This window comes from Schistocerca serialis, chromosome 5 (genome assembly GCF_023864345.2).
Source record: "Schistocerca serialis cubense isolate TAMUIC-IGC-003099 chromosome 5, iqSchSeri2.2, whole genome shotgun sequence".
NCBI lineage: Eukaryota > Metazoa > Arthropoda > Insecta > Orthoptera > Acrididae > Schistocerca > Schistocerca serialis.
In genome coordinates this window covers 494,405,473-494,419,983 of record NC_064642.1, presented here as the reverse complement: position 1 = coordinate 494,419,983, position 14,511 = coordinate 494,405,473, and the positions used below count along the sequence as shown (strand labels likewise).

At 35.9% G+C, this 14,511-nt stretch overlaps 1 protein-coding gene across 2 annotated transcripts in view; it reads right to left on the bottom strand.

The window, feature by feature from the left end:
* The window catches only part of LOC126481042 (uncharacterized), a 544,233-nt gene that overhangs the window by 56,000 nt on the left and 473,722 nt on the right, over window positions 1-14,511 (bottom strand). For both annotated transcript variants that reach the window (XM_050104523.1, XM_050104524.1), the window contains exons 7-10: window positions 2,940-3,308; window positions 953-1,078; window positions 711-818; window positions 390-632 (exon numbers count right to left, since the gene is read on the bottom strand). In XM_050104523.1, the coding sequence (XP_049960480.1) occupies window positions 390-632; window positions 711-818; window positions 953-1,078; window positions 2,940-3,308 (846 nt within the window). The remainder of the gene's footprint in view (window positions 1-389; window positions 633-710; window positions 819-952; window positions 1,079-2,939; window positions 3,309-14,511) is intronic.

The following is a 14,511-nucleotide window of genomic DNA, read 5'->3' as shown; positions in this document are numbered from 1 at the left end:
GAAAGCCCTCGTTCCCTTGTACTTTCTACCACAGTTGTTTGCCTATTTGATGATTAAATGAAAAAAAATCGAAGTAACACTGCCTTCCTATGAAATTCACATAACTTTTATTGTAGAAAACACACTGGAAAAATGAAGTTTTCTGTTATTGCCATAAAATTTCACCGCCTGTACAACTATGTTATTGTAGTAATGAAAAATGGAATTAGATCTCCAATTTTCACAACTTACTTCAGCTTTACTCCAAGTATCACAGTAATTTAACATGATCCAAACCACGTTTCCCTAGTCATGAGCAATATGTGATTATAATTATGTAAGGCTACAAAAGATCAGTTACTATTCAATAATTTTCAAATGTATTTTTAATGGCTACTGCAGGTATTCACCTCCATATCTCCCATTTCATCCCTTTCGTCTTGGGGCTCTTCTACAACAGTCTCCAGAGGCATGAATTCTGCCTGATCAAGAGAAACCTCAACATTTTCAGCAGAATGAGGTGGTGGCCCAGTCTGGTACTGCTTTGCAGCTGCAGTGTAAGGCAGTTCTGCTGGGAACACTTCATCCCAGTACTGATCTTTCACCATTTCTGGATGCTCTTGGTGCATCTCATCAACAATAACATATGAAACCTGTTTGAGAAAAAGCACATCTCAGCAATTTACAAACTATCATTTTATAAATGTTTCATTTATTTCAAGCATGCATACCTGTAAGTTTCTGTCAACCAACCAGTTCAATTCAAAATCATCATCATCTTCACCAAAAGGATTAACAAGTGATTCTGCCACTTTCAGCCATCCCATGTAAAACGAGAACTGTGAACGGAAGATGATCACGCTTGGTACTATCGATAACTGTGTGAGTACACGATTTTTACTCATCTCTCTACAATGATTTTTTCAAGTTTAGGGTTAATTTCATTGTAAATATATTTATGCAAAAAACTTACCTGCAGAAATGTGAATGTAGGAAACACTAAATCAATCTCATGCTTGGGATACTTCATTGAAGGATCCAGGAACTGGTTGGACATCAAAGTAGCTATGAAGTACGCATACACTGCCAGAGTGACAACCTGGAAGCACAGCGAGGAACCTGTCAACAGATGGTCTCATGAGAGTAGCATAAGAAGTAAAATTTCATTTTGTCACACAGCACTGCTCAGGCTTACCATTCATTTAGCTCTCTATAATAATGTCCAGCACAACAAAAGGCAGGAAAAAAGAGAATGGAAACTTGGAGACTGTAGTGTGGTTCTTAATAAACTGTCATTTCCACTACAGTATTTTTTATGTCTCCTATGAACGAAGATATTCATCATTCAAACTGTTCACACTCTTATAAAGCACTGCGTCCACTGGTATTACATTCCATGGAATGCATATCCATAAGGCACATCACAGAAGCATGGACCAACTGGCTAGATAATATGACTTACAGCAGTGATCAGCCAGCACTTATACAGTAACTCACAGAACAGAGCCTGAGTAGCCAATGGTCGCCATACATGGTGTGAGAGCACAAGATTTTCCAGATATTTTGTAGCCAAAGTTCGGAAATAAATAATTTTGTAGTGTGGAAGTGAAACCTCATACTAATTCTGAATATAAATGAAAAAGCTTTATAAGTAGAATTATGTGCATTTTTGCTGTCCAGAGTAATTGTTCAGAATATACTGTTTTTGTTATTATATAAGAAGATTTATTACAGGACAGGTCCTGTTTTGTGTACTTTATTATTTGCATGAGGTATTCTGCTTGGTCTCTGTGCCATTCCAAGAGAGACGAAGATTTACTTGGTGTCTCAATGGGCAAAGTAGTCAAGGTAACAAAAAGTCTTCTATTCCAGCCATGTTGTCAATGAATACCAATCATCAGTTGTTTATATCAATAATGTATATATGTATGTATTGAAAAAAAAAAAAAGCTTGTTATTCATTACCCAGAAGGTGGCCTGTAACAATATACTTGTCATCTAATAAGTGTTTCATTTAAAGGCACAATAAAAGCCTTAAAAGATCAGAGTTGCCAAGTCCCAGTTTTTTGTAAAAAATTAAGTTATTCTACAGATAGGAAGAATATTTAACAAGTCGGGGGTTCTCAGACTACTCCGAGCTGAAGATCACAATTAGATAACTTAAAATATAAATGAACCCTCAAAATGCTGTATGAAAATACAACTGAAAGAAGAAACAACCCTATTATGTGTGACTTGCTCATACCTAAGGGTGAAGCAGGAGTTTTGCCCCTTCCTTAATCTGCACAGCATTTCATAAAGAAACATATTTAGGGGCTAATAATATGTGCTCTTGGCAGCTTTCATGCAGTCTTAAAACTAATTGTAGATAATGTAGCCAGTCAAATATTTTCAAAAATGAGATGTAGTCATTTGAAACAATGAATAAAAGAGGCTAAAAGCTTGAGTTATTTACAATCATTACAATACATTTTCACACATCAATGCCCACAGAGTTTACATGATTTGGAGCTTTGGGTGGGAACTTTCAAAAACACTCATAACAGCCCTGATATCGCCTCCTTTGTCTACCACTTCCTGCATCTCAAGAAATGGCTTGTTTTCAAATGTTTTAAAATAGTGAAGTGTTGAAAACTTAAATTATGGAGTGACTGAAATCCAAGGTGGTGGAATTGTATGCACAGTTTTTTTTAAGCTTGTTACCAAAAGTGATTGGAGAATAATAATCACTCCACAGAATTAGGGGCAGAAATTTTATTTGTTTGGATCTTACAATAAATTTATGATCTGCGTCTTTTCTACGCAAATGACCCTTACTTCTGAGGCAAGTCTCACACAAACAACACCTTTGAGTGCACAGAAAACTATAGAAATTTATTTTACACTTTCAAGTTAGACATACCACACCTTTTTCTTAATGAAAAGAGTGTGGCAGAACATAAAATGAAAAAAATTTTTACCTGGGTGTAAACAAGAGGTATGCTGATCCAGTCATAATTTAACATTCCTCCACAACCACCTCTGAAAGTATTTAGTTCATCAATGAGGGTCTTCATTGAAAAATCATCCTTTATTCTGCCTTCTTTTCTTGCTCTTGTAATTATACTTCCTGCCCATACTAGTGGCATCCAGTACTTCGGGTGACTTGTCTTTTGGTCCAGAGCATCAAAGACCTTCTTTTCATTGGGCTGCATGAAACCAGCTTCCACTAAGTGATCCATAGTAGGAAATCTCTTCTTTACACGAGGGCTCATCATGCGGAGAGTGATAACTAAACTTAGGTTAACATATCTTATGACTGTTCTGCGCATTAGACGTCCTCTGTCATCCTAAAATCAAAAATTTTCCAAAGCAAAAATTACATCAACCACTGATGTAATAGTTTTGTCAATCTAAGTAACACGTAAAGAGCTGTGCCAAGCCAACAGAAAATTTCAAATTTTAATATGGTGCAAGTGCTATTGTTTACTGTTGCAGTCAGAGAAACAACAGGAGACAAAATACCAGTTCTGATTCCAGACTCGGCTGTAATGGAGTTGGTGCCAGTTCATAGTTATTATGAGATAAAGAACGTGACACCAAAACTGTAACAATGTTTCTTTAGACATCAGTTCAATGTTGGTACAACAAAATAGCAGTCCAAAGTTGCAAATTTTACTTTTTTATTTACTCAATGACTAGTTTCAGGCTGAGACCCATTTTTAAAACATTGTAACATAGTCAAAAATGGTATTTACAAAGATGTGAAAAAAATATAAAAAATGTGCAATGAACTGTTAAATGCACATTTTTGATATGGTTTTCACATCTTCGGAAATACCATTTTTGACTATGTTATGTTGTTGTGGTCTTCAGTCCTGAGACTGGTTTGATGCAGCTCTCCATGCTACTCTATCCTGTGCAAGCTTTTTCATCTCCCAGTACCTACTGCAACCTACATCCTTCTGAATCTGCTTAGTGTATTCATCTCTTGGTCTCCCTCTACGATTTTTACCCTCCACGCTGCCCTCCAATACTAAATTGGTGATCCCTTGATGCCTCAGAACATGTCCTACCAACCGATCCCTTCTTCTGGTCAAGTTGTGCCACAAACTTCTCTTCTCCCCAATCCTATTCAATACTTCCTCATTAGTTATGTGATCTACCCATCTAATCTTCAGCATTCTTCTGTAGCACCACATTTCGAAAGCTTCTATTCTCTTCTTGTCCAAACTATTTATCGTCCATGTTTCACTTCCATACATGGCTACACTCCATACAAATACTTTCAGGAATGACTTCCTGAGACTTAAATCAATACTGGATGTTAACAAATTTCTCTTCTTCAGAAACGCTTTCCTTGCCATTGCCAGCCTACATTTTATATCCTCTCTACTTCGACCATCATCAGTTATTTTGCTCCCCAAATAGCAAAACTCCTTTACTACTTTAAGTGCCTCATTTCCTAATCTAATTCCCTCAGCATCACCCGACTTAATTATGTTAACTATGTTATGAGGATTTGAAAATGGGTCTTGACCTGAAACTAGTCACCAAGTGAATAAAAAAGTAAAATTTGCACTTTTGAACTGGTTTTTTGTTGTACTGATTTACAGAAGTTGTTGGCCCACAGCTATTTCAGATTGCTGGAAGTTCATAAAGTTCAATGTTGATTAATATGATCAAGTGCTGTCTCAGAATACCATATTGGTTTGAGTGGAGAAACCTGGAGTGAGTGACAGTGTGAAGTTCTTCAAAATATCTACAAGGCAGAGATCTCTTATAGCGTAAGAGAAGCTTTCATATACTGCTGTCAATGCCTAACGAACCAGTAGTTTTGCATTTTATGTCTCAACCACAAACTTTTGTGAGTTTCAAGATTGTACCAATAAGACTAGCAGGTGTAAACTGTTCCAATAAAAGTGACAATAGTGAAAGACAAACTGGTAATTGTAAGTTGTGTAACAAAAACATCTTGAAATGTACCCAGTACAAATGTTGTAAATGGAAGCTTCACAAAAGCTGTTGCAAAATAAACATAAGGTTGGTAATTGTGAACTATTTGTGGTTGTGTGATGCTTGTGTTACAGAAATGTGTGAAAAAAATACTGAAACATTATCAGAGACAAGAATTCAGTAAGTCATGTGTTGCAAAGTGATACTGAAGAGTTCAAGTGAAAGTTAGTTACATGTTCCATGGATCATTTTGCACGATAGATCGTAAAGATGTGGAATGAGTCCTTTTACATTCACATCACAAATTAATGTGTACATACAATTTCATTCTGAATATTTCTAAGGGTTCCATCCCCCCACCCCCCATGCCACTGTAGAACACAGATGCAATAGTCTTGGGAAGAGCAACCCTTTAAAAGTGGACAAAAGTAAGTCTTTTGAATCATTTAGCTCACATGTAACCAAGAAAGGGATCCTATCTAAAAAAAAATAGAAAAGGACAATAAAGAAAAATGTGTAACAATAGTAGATGACGAAAAACACTCTACACATATCAAAAATGTGACCAGCAAAATGTTTGTGTCTGTACAGGACGACGTCAGCACTGCTGTGTTTAACATCACATGTAAAGGTGGCCTCTCAAACATAAGCATGAAATCGGCAAAGAACAGTTACACACCCCCATCCAAAAACAAATACATCATGGAATCAAGGTCAAAAGTTTTGAAGACAACCATGCATTCAGTGTTTCAAACTTTCTATCAAACTATGCTTAAGAGATTGTGATTGTGTCGGCATTGTTAAGCCTAGGGTGAAGATCACAAATAAGACCGGCGAGATAGGAAAAGATGTGCCAATTCTACTAAAAAGTGTTAAGTGATTCTTCTATCACTTCTTGATTGAACAACATGATGATAAATGAAAAGCACTATAATGCAAAAGTGACTGTCTTGTTCTTATATCTAGATCAAACAATATTTAACTGCAATGAGGCCAGTGCATTTAAAAAGGCTGTTTGGTACCTTGCAATTACTGTTAACTCCAGACATGGTATTGACAAATCTATCTATGAGATATGATCTGGTGAACTGGTCTTGTGTGAACAGTGCAATTCAATGAATGGACCAAAAATTAAAACACTTCTGTTTGAAGTGTTATGACTTCCTGACATGAACAGTAATGAAAAATATAGTTTCACAATGCTTGGACAACACCTAAATCGATCTGGTAAGAACAGACTCACCAGATACAAACAAAGCTCTTGATGACATAAAGCACTAAAGCAGCTGTAAATGCAAACAAGCTAGTGCCTAAACGCTCACATGCATGGAAACTACTCAAAGGGGCCATTTCCAGCCAGATTTCATCCAACATTAAAAATACATTATATGTATTCAATACATAGGTGTAAGTTCACTTACCTTGTAATGAAACTAATTTCAAAGATTCTTTGCCTGATAATGTATGCCGTAGTAATTTCATTGCACATTTGAATACTGGAGGTCTGTCATAATAACTGATCAGCAAGCTTGTACGATATGTAAATTCTGTTAGAAAGTATGGAATAGACAGTAGAAGTAATTTGTCTAAATGAACAGTGGTTTAAAGCTGAATACATCCATCTCCTCAATGACTTACAGGCAACAAATTGGCTACCAACTTTTGTAAAACTAATGGGTATGGAAGTTCTTAGATACTAGTTCATTCCTCAGTAGACCACGAAATTAGACAGAATTTTAGCCATCTAAATGAAGAACTTACTTTTCAAAGATTTTGTATAGAACTTAAAAGAGTACAATATCAGCATGTGTCACATGCGTGGGTACAATATAAGCTCTGTATTCACAGATAAATTTGAAAAATTATTACATAAATTAAACAATGAAAAACTGTTTAAGAAACTGGTTATGCGAGCTGACTTCTACACAAATGCAAGAACTGATGACAAATTTGCTTTATATTTAAAGAACCCAATAGCCGCAAATGGGTTACATCTAAATTTTGAGCAATGTCAAAGGTTTAGAGCAAATGTTCCAACATGTATCAATAATATTGTAAGTTACTGCATAGCTCTAGTTTAAAAGAAAGATTTATTTTACAGTTACTAGTATCAAATCACAAAGCTCTATTTGTATCATTATCAGAGTTAAATTCAGTCTGCACAACAAAATGATGTAGGAACTTCAGTCACGAAATGGCGGAGGTATTTATTATAAAACTAAACTTCATCACGTGGGCAGTCAGAAAACATGCTCCAACAAATGACAACTACAAAAACTTTTCAACTGAATGCATGAATACCTTTAATGAATGCTTCCCTTTTGTAACAGTGCAGACTGTCTCTCATAAAAGTAGAAACAAAAGGAAATAACAGTGTCTAGCATATGGGGGTGAAAGTTAATAGAAGACCCAAATTTCTTGACATGTAAGCACATCCAAAAAGTATAGAAAAAGAAAAAAATTGATAAAGTAGTTAAACTAGCAAAACATACTGCAAACAATAGGTTCATTTCAAATGCAACAAAAGATGTTTGGTCTTTTATAATAAGTGAAGTCGACAATGAGAAGGAGAGAAAATGCCTCTCTAAATTAATGACAAATGCTAGAACTGTTACAGATCCAGTTCCATAAGTGAATCCTTTAATGACTTCATGATAAATTGTAATTAAATAAGTAACTGCTCACCAGCAAGTACAAGTCCTAGTATGACAGATAGAATAGCTCAGGTTTTAAGTTTTCTCATGTTTCCAACTATGATGTTATGAAAATAACAACATCCATATATAATTTAAACTCACTGGATTGGGATCAGGTTCCTGCTATAATATTACAAATAATCTGTCACAGTATTGCACATCCTCTCTCTCTCTCTCTCTCTCTCTCTCTCTCACACACAGACACTCTTTACATTAGAGTTTTTTTCTGTATGAATTAAAATATGCCGAAGCTTGGCCCATTCATAAAAAGGGCAAACAAGATGAAATGGAAAATTGGAGAACTATCTTACTGTAATTAATTTTCTCAAAAATATTTGAAAGAGCTGCATGTGATCAGATAGAAAATTATAATTCATCCTGCAGCACTATTTTACACAATCTGTATGGTTAAAGGCTGCAGCACAAGCCACAAAATAAATGAATTAGACATAAAAGTTACCAGATGTCTCAGTAACAGAATGTTAGTATCTGGATCTTTTGTGACACTGCCAAGGCTTTCGATACTGTGGATCATGACTGGCTTCTCCAAAAACTAACAAGCTATGGTTTTCAAGGAAAATTTGTCAGTTGGATGTCATCACACTTAGCAAACAGAAAATAAAGAGATCTTGTTAATGACAGTGGCTAGAAACACAAATTAGTCATTCCACATTGTTCAGTGATATGACATGTCAGGTTCAGCCCGATATCATCCTTTATGCAGATAACTCAACAGTAATAGCAGCTGTAAAACCAATGAAGACTTAATCTACTGTACTGAGAACAGACTTGGAAAAGTAGTCATGGGTCAAAAATAATAATTTGTACTTAAATTTTATGAAAACAGAAAGTGTTTATTTCACCATGAAACAATATGTGTAATGTATAACTGAAATACACTACATGGACAAAAAAATAAAATAACTGGACATCATGAACTGTGTCAAGTTCCTCAGTGACTAGAAAACAAAACTAGGTCTTGGATTTATCACATCAACAGAATTCTGTGTTGCCTGAACAGCTTGTTTATGTCATGAACATCCTATATAACATCACTGATTTAGTTGAAAAAAAAAAAAAACTGTCATTGTGCATATTTTGTTTCGGTCATTAGACATAGCATAATTTTCTGAGGAGCTGAGAAAACTAATCTTCCAGAGCTTGTAGACTACAAAAAATCATCTGAGCCATGGTGGGAACTAAAAAGAAATAACACTGCAAACTTTTATCTGTTTCAAGCATGTACATATATGAGAGTCTCATTTTCACAAACAGAAACACACAACTTTTTGACAGCAATTATTCCTTGCACAGGTATGAGACTAGATACAGAGAAAGTCACATAGTACCCAACCACAGATTAAAACTATGTGAAAAAAATCTCCACATTATGTGGGCATGAATTTTATACATAAAATCTAGAAGGGTATGTTTGACCCAAATCAAAAAGAAAAATAGTAGTGAAGGAGACCTGGTATAATATCTCAAAAGCAAATGTTACTTTAGTGTAGAAGATTTCTTGAATGATAACCAGGCAAAATAACATCTCTCTAAAGTAACACCATATTTATTATAACCAAAGATCTTTTTAATGATAACCATGTAAAATTTCTGTTTGAAGAAGAAACAACATATGAACTATAACCTTAGATTATGTTCATTAGCCTGTATATTGCTTTAAGATTGATAAGACATCTATGTCACATTCTTTGACTGTAAAAGGCATGTCATGTGATGACAAAACTTTGATTTGATTTGATCCGATTTAAGCAATAGGAACATGATAGCAAGAGCTACTTTCTTTACTCTCATGTTGCATTTATTACAGGGAAATCCCATAAATTTTTATGAATTGGTTTCTATCAGGATGGCCCAATTTTACTTGTCTGGCCACGTTGACAAATGCAAATATTATACTGATGATCAGAAAACTGACAGGAACTCCATTCAGAATGTTATATGGCCATGTAACAACATACTCTTAGCTATTCACTTATGGCAGACAGTCTCCTATTTTAGTGTTACAAGGTCATTACTGTTTATAATATATATTAAAAATAAAAAATAAATGATCTAGTGTTGGAAGCTCTATGAAGCTTTTTGCAGATGTTGCTGTTGTCTATAACAAGGTTGCAGTGTCACAAGCTGCAACAAAAATCACAAAGACTTACAGAGGATCTATTATTGTTACAAGGACAGAGAGTTTACCCGTAACAAATAAATGTAATACATCATGCGTAAATAGGTGGCAAGATCCATTACTGTTCAATTAAGCTATTTATGAAAAATTACCAGTAACAGTAACAACTTTAAGACACATTAGGAGCAACTGTCCACAGCAACCTAAAGTGAAAGACAAAATAAAACAAATTGTAAGAAAATAAGATGCCAGGCTGAGATTCACTGGAAGAATATTCAGACAATGTAGTTCACCCATGGAAGAAACAGCTTCCAATACACTTATTCAACCAATTCTTAAGTATTGCGGATATGAGTCCTACCAAGGAGGATTAACAGGCAGCTGAAGATCGAATAAAGAGTGAAATCATTTAGTGAGAGTGACAGTATTACAGAGGTGCCCAACAAATTTCAGTGGCAGACACTACAAGTGAAGACAGCAAGTGGCAAGAGCAGCACATTTTGTTCTTGGCCTATCCAGGCCCAGAAATTTACCATTTGCTACAACAAATCCACCCTGAAGTGGAGTTGCATGTCCTTCCATATGAATGCTTAAAGACTTGTTTGCTAGATTATTTCGACTCCCAAGTGCATGTTGCTGCTGCCTGCCGTAAGTTTTTTTAACTGCTTAACCTTAGTGAACAATTTTACAGAGGCTTCATAGCCAAACTGCAACGTTCATCCTGTGACTGTCTATTCCTGTGAGCAAACCCTCAATATAATCAGTCATACACAACTTCTTTCCTGAGTGACTTGAATCTCATACATTCACCATATGATACATTCCATAACAACGTCCTCAAACTCAAGGATTCCACATTAGAGATTTGTCTCACCATTATTATGGTATTTGAACAGTCTTTAGTGGCAGACTCACCAGCCATAGCCCCAACCACATGCTCTGATTCACCTGCAGCAGGCAAAACCGCAAACAATTGCTCACACACAGTAACAGTGTTATTATCGTTGGGCTAAATGTTCTTCCTGTGGCAAGGCAGGACCCAAGTCGGAAGTTTGCCAATTGTCCCTCGATATGGATTTATTTGCTTGGTGGATAAGTTCATAGCGTTTTTCCGTATGTATAATAAACACAACACATACACTGAACAGAGACTTCAGTCATCAACAATGTATTCTCCTTCACCATTTAATACAGTCTGCCAATGCTGGGGTAACTTTTCAGTTCTGCTTCTGTGAAATCACAGTTTTGAGGTGACACACACATTGAACCATATTCAGAGTACATTTTCATCTGGAAAGGAAGTTAGTTGGTTGTTTGAAAGAGAGCACAAGATCAGGTGAATAAGGTGGGTGTGGAGTGACTTTGAAACCCAACTCCTGTATAGTGTTTTTGTCAGTCTAATGGAATGCAAGTGGACATTATCACTGAGTAGTATCATTTCAAGCAGTCTTGCTGGTTGTTATTGTTGGATTGCTTCTGCGAGGTGTCTCGGTTCTTGATAGTAAATGTCAGCAGTGATGATTACGCCTCAGTTAAGCAATTCGTAATATACCACACCAGTGCTGTTCCACCTGGTGCTCCACATTACCTTTAATGGATGCAAGCAGGACTTTGTACAGGGAGTTGCTGCTTTGTTTGGGCTCAACCATTACTTCCCTTTCCCAATGTTAGCATAAATACACCATATCTCATCACCAGTAACGCTACTGGATAGGAATTGTTGGTGTTGTCCATGAACCAGTTGATAATGACCAAGTACAGATGCATGCATAGCCATCTGCTGATTTTTGTGATTTTGGCTTAGAGCATGTGGTAACCATACACCCGATTTTCGAACCTTCCCCAGTGCATGCAAATGTCGCACAATTGTGGAATGAACACAATTCATAATATTTGCCAATTCTCGAGTACACTGACATGGATCTTCATCAAACTCCAATGGTCATCCTGTATTTGGAGAGTCACTAATGTCAAAACAATTTTCTAGCGTCCTCTGCTCCACTCACAATCTCCAAATGATAAATGACAATCTGTAAACTCAAACAGCAACAGTGAACTAAAAAAAGAATTACAGTTGATAAATAAACCCACAGTAGCTGGAATACCAACAACAAAAATGCTATGACCTTATGCACCAACCTAATAGATTACACCTACATGTAATGCTGCATACAGACTCAGTCAGATCACCCCTCCAACCACTATATACTGGTCCTTTCCCTGTTTTGCACAAAAGAGACCACACAGTAGATATTCTATAAAATGGCAAACCCCTGAAAGTCTCCACTGAACGAGTCAAACACTGACACCTCATAGCACAACCCATCGAGAGTCACTGAATCACACTACTGCCATCTTGCTGACTGTGGATGTGCCTGCACAAACGGCCAGAAGCTTCATACCATCACAGCAATTGGGCCAAACAAGAGCTGGTTGTCAATTCAAATTAAAATATGACATCTCAGGTGCTGCACACTACAGAGTGGGTGCTGTGTGGCAGTGATGGTATTTTGTATCTGTATATTGTGATATTGACATGTACACATGGCCCCTCTGGTACATATTTTTATATTTAGTGTAACCTTGTAAGTTCAGTTCTTCATCAACTTTTGCACCAAATAGTGTTCTATATATTCATGTAAAAATAAAATTTATTTCTGTACTTTTGAAGGCTATGTATCATTATTTATGTGGCTTACCTATCTAATCCACAACATATTTACTAATTATTAATACAAGAAGAACAAGAAGGAGGTCGACAGACAAACCAAGAAGAAGGAAAAACCAAATCTTGAAAATAACAAATTTATTTGTAGATATAATAATGAAATGTATGAAATGCTACATGGAAGATTAGAAGTTATACAGAATAGACAAAAATGAAACACTAAAAACAGTAGGTAGAATGTGAAGGGAGAGAGACAAGTAGTTACAACATTGAAAGTGTTATTTCTTTCAAAGCATTTCCTTTTTGCATTTGTGTACTTGTCCCAACATTTGGAAAGTTGTACAAAACACAGCTGGAACACTATTAGGAAGTGTCTTCAACTGCTGTATTTGATTCTCCATCTCCTCAAAATTTGCATAAACTGTCTTTTAAACCCCATTTTTAGCAAGGAACTGATAGAAATCAGAATATACAGTTCTGGATGGATTTTCCAGTGTACAATCATCATTGCTGATGAGGTTTTAAGCAGTAATGACCAATGTCTGAGAGTGCTGTCATAAAGCAATTTATGGTTGTTTACTATCCATTTTCTGAATGGTTATGTTTGAAAGCATCTCGAAGGCAATACAATATTTTCTTTGTCAGAAATTAGGCTTCTAGGATCAAATGCAAATGATGTTAGTAATGGAAGTACACAGGATACAGCACTGGTTTACCATCCTTGAACCTTGGATTACATCCAGCAAATTGGTTATTCTTCTGATGAATTTGGAATTTTTTCAATGCCTCACATACACAGACTTCCGTCAAAATTTGCAGTGTTTCATGTGGTGCTCACATATCATCATGAAAAACTGAATTGCCACATATTATCAGGTAGAATATATTTTGAACTTGAATAATATGCAATTACTATTGGATTTTCATTCATTCGTTAATTCACTTATGTTCCTTAGATTGCATCAAGAAGGAAAACATTCAGGATTGTGGAATGAGACAAAGTATGCATTAATGAAAAACAGGCAAACTATTTAAACTCCATATGTACACTGTATTGGTAATAAACTATTGTTACACCGCTTTGTATATTTTATATTGATGCCAAATTAATTTTAACCATGTAAATTAGAAAGAAACGTGCTAGTTTGAAAGAAGCTGCTGCCTCCTTAGTTATATTGAATAGCTGCTCTATTTATAGCTTAAAGAAAATAGTTACATCAAAGAATACAAGTCCTGTTAGCATTACATCACTTCCCGTCATTCAGGGGAGAGAGAGAGAGAGAGAGAGAGAGAGAGAGAGAGAGAGAATACTTCCTCTGTATCTAACACAAGTTTTCAACCCTTTAATCTACATCATATTCAAATAATTTGTAGGAAGACTGATTAATGAGGCATAATAAAATTTCTTTTGGATTTGTAAGGATCCCCAATTTATTGTTTTACATCAGATGGGACTTCATTGAATATTTTGCAGTATAATACATAACTTCACTCTGAACCCTACACAAAGAAGCCAGTCTAAATAAAAATTATTTGTGTGTTTTGTATTGTGATAATGTACACCTACACACATGTTTATAATCTCTAAGCTACATTAAGAAAAGCAGATGGAGAACTCAGAAAAATGGGCTACCACAAGGCAGCGTGCTTGCACCGCTACTACTCAACATCTATACCAACAATCAACCTATACCTGAAGGAACTCAAAGCTTTATTTATGCTGATGACTGTGCTATCACTACTCAGGCTGACTGTTTTGAGACTGTAGAAGATACGCTATCAAAATCTTTGGAAGAATTCACTGTTTACTACTATGGGAATTACATGAAACCTAATGCTGCCAAGATTCAGACCTGCACTTTCCACCTGAAGAATAAACAGGCAAATAGATCCTTAAATATACCCTGGGGAGGCATCATACTCGAACATAATCCTACTCCCAAATATCTTGGAGTAGCTCTGGATCATGCGCTAACATATAAAAAGCATTACCTAAACACCAAACAGAAAGTGGCAGCCAGAAATAACATAGTGTGAAAATTGATAGGTACATAATGGGGTGCCAATCCATGCATTCTGTGCACTCAAGTGCG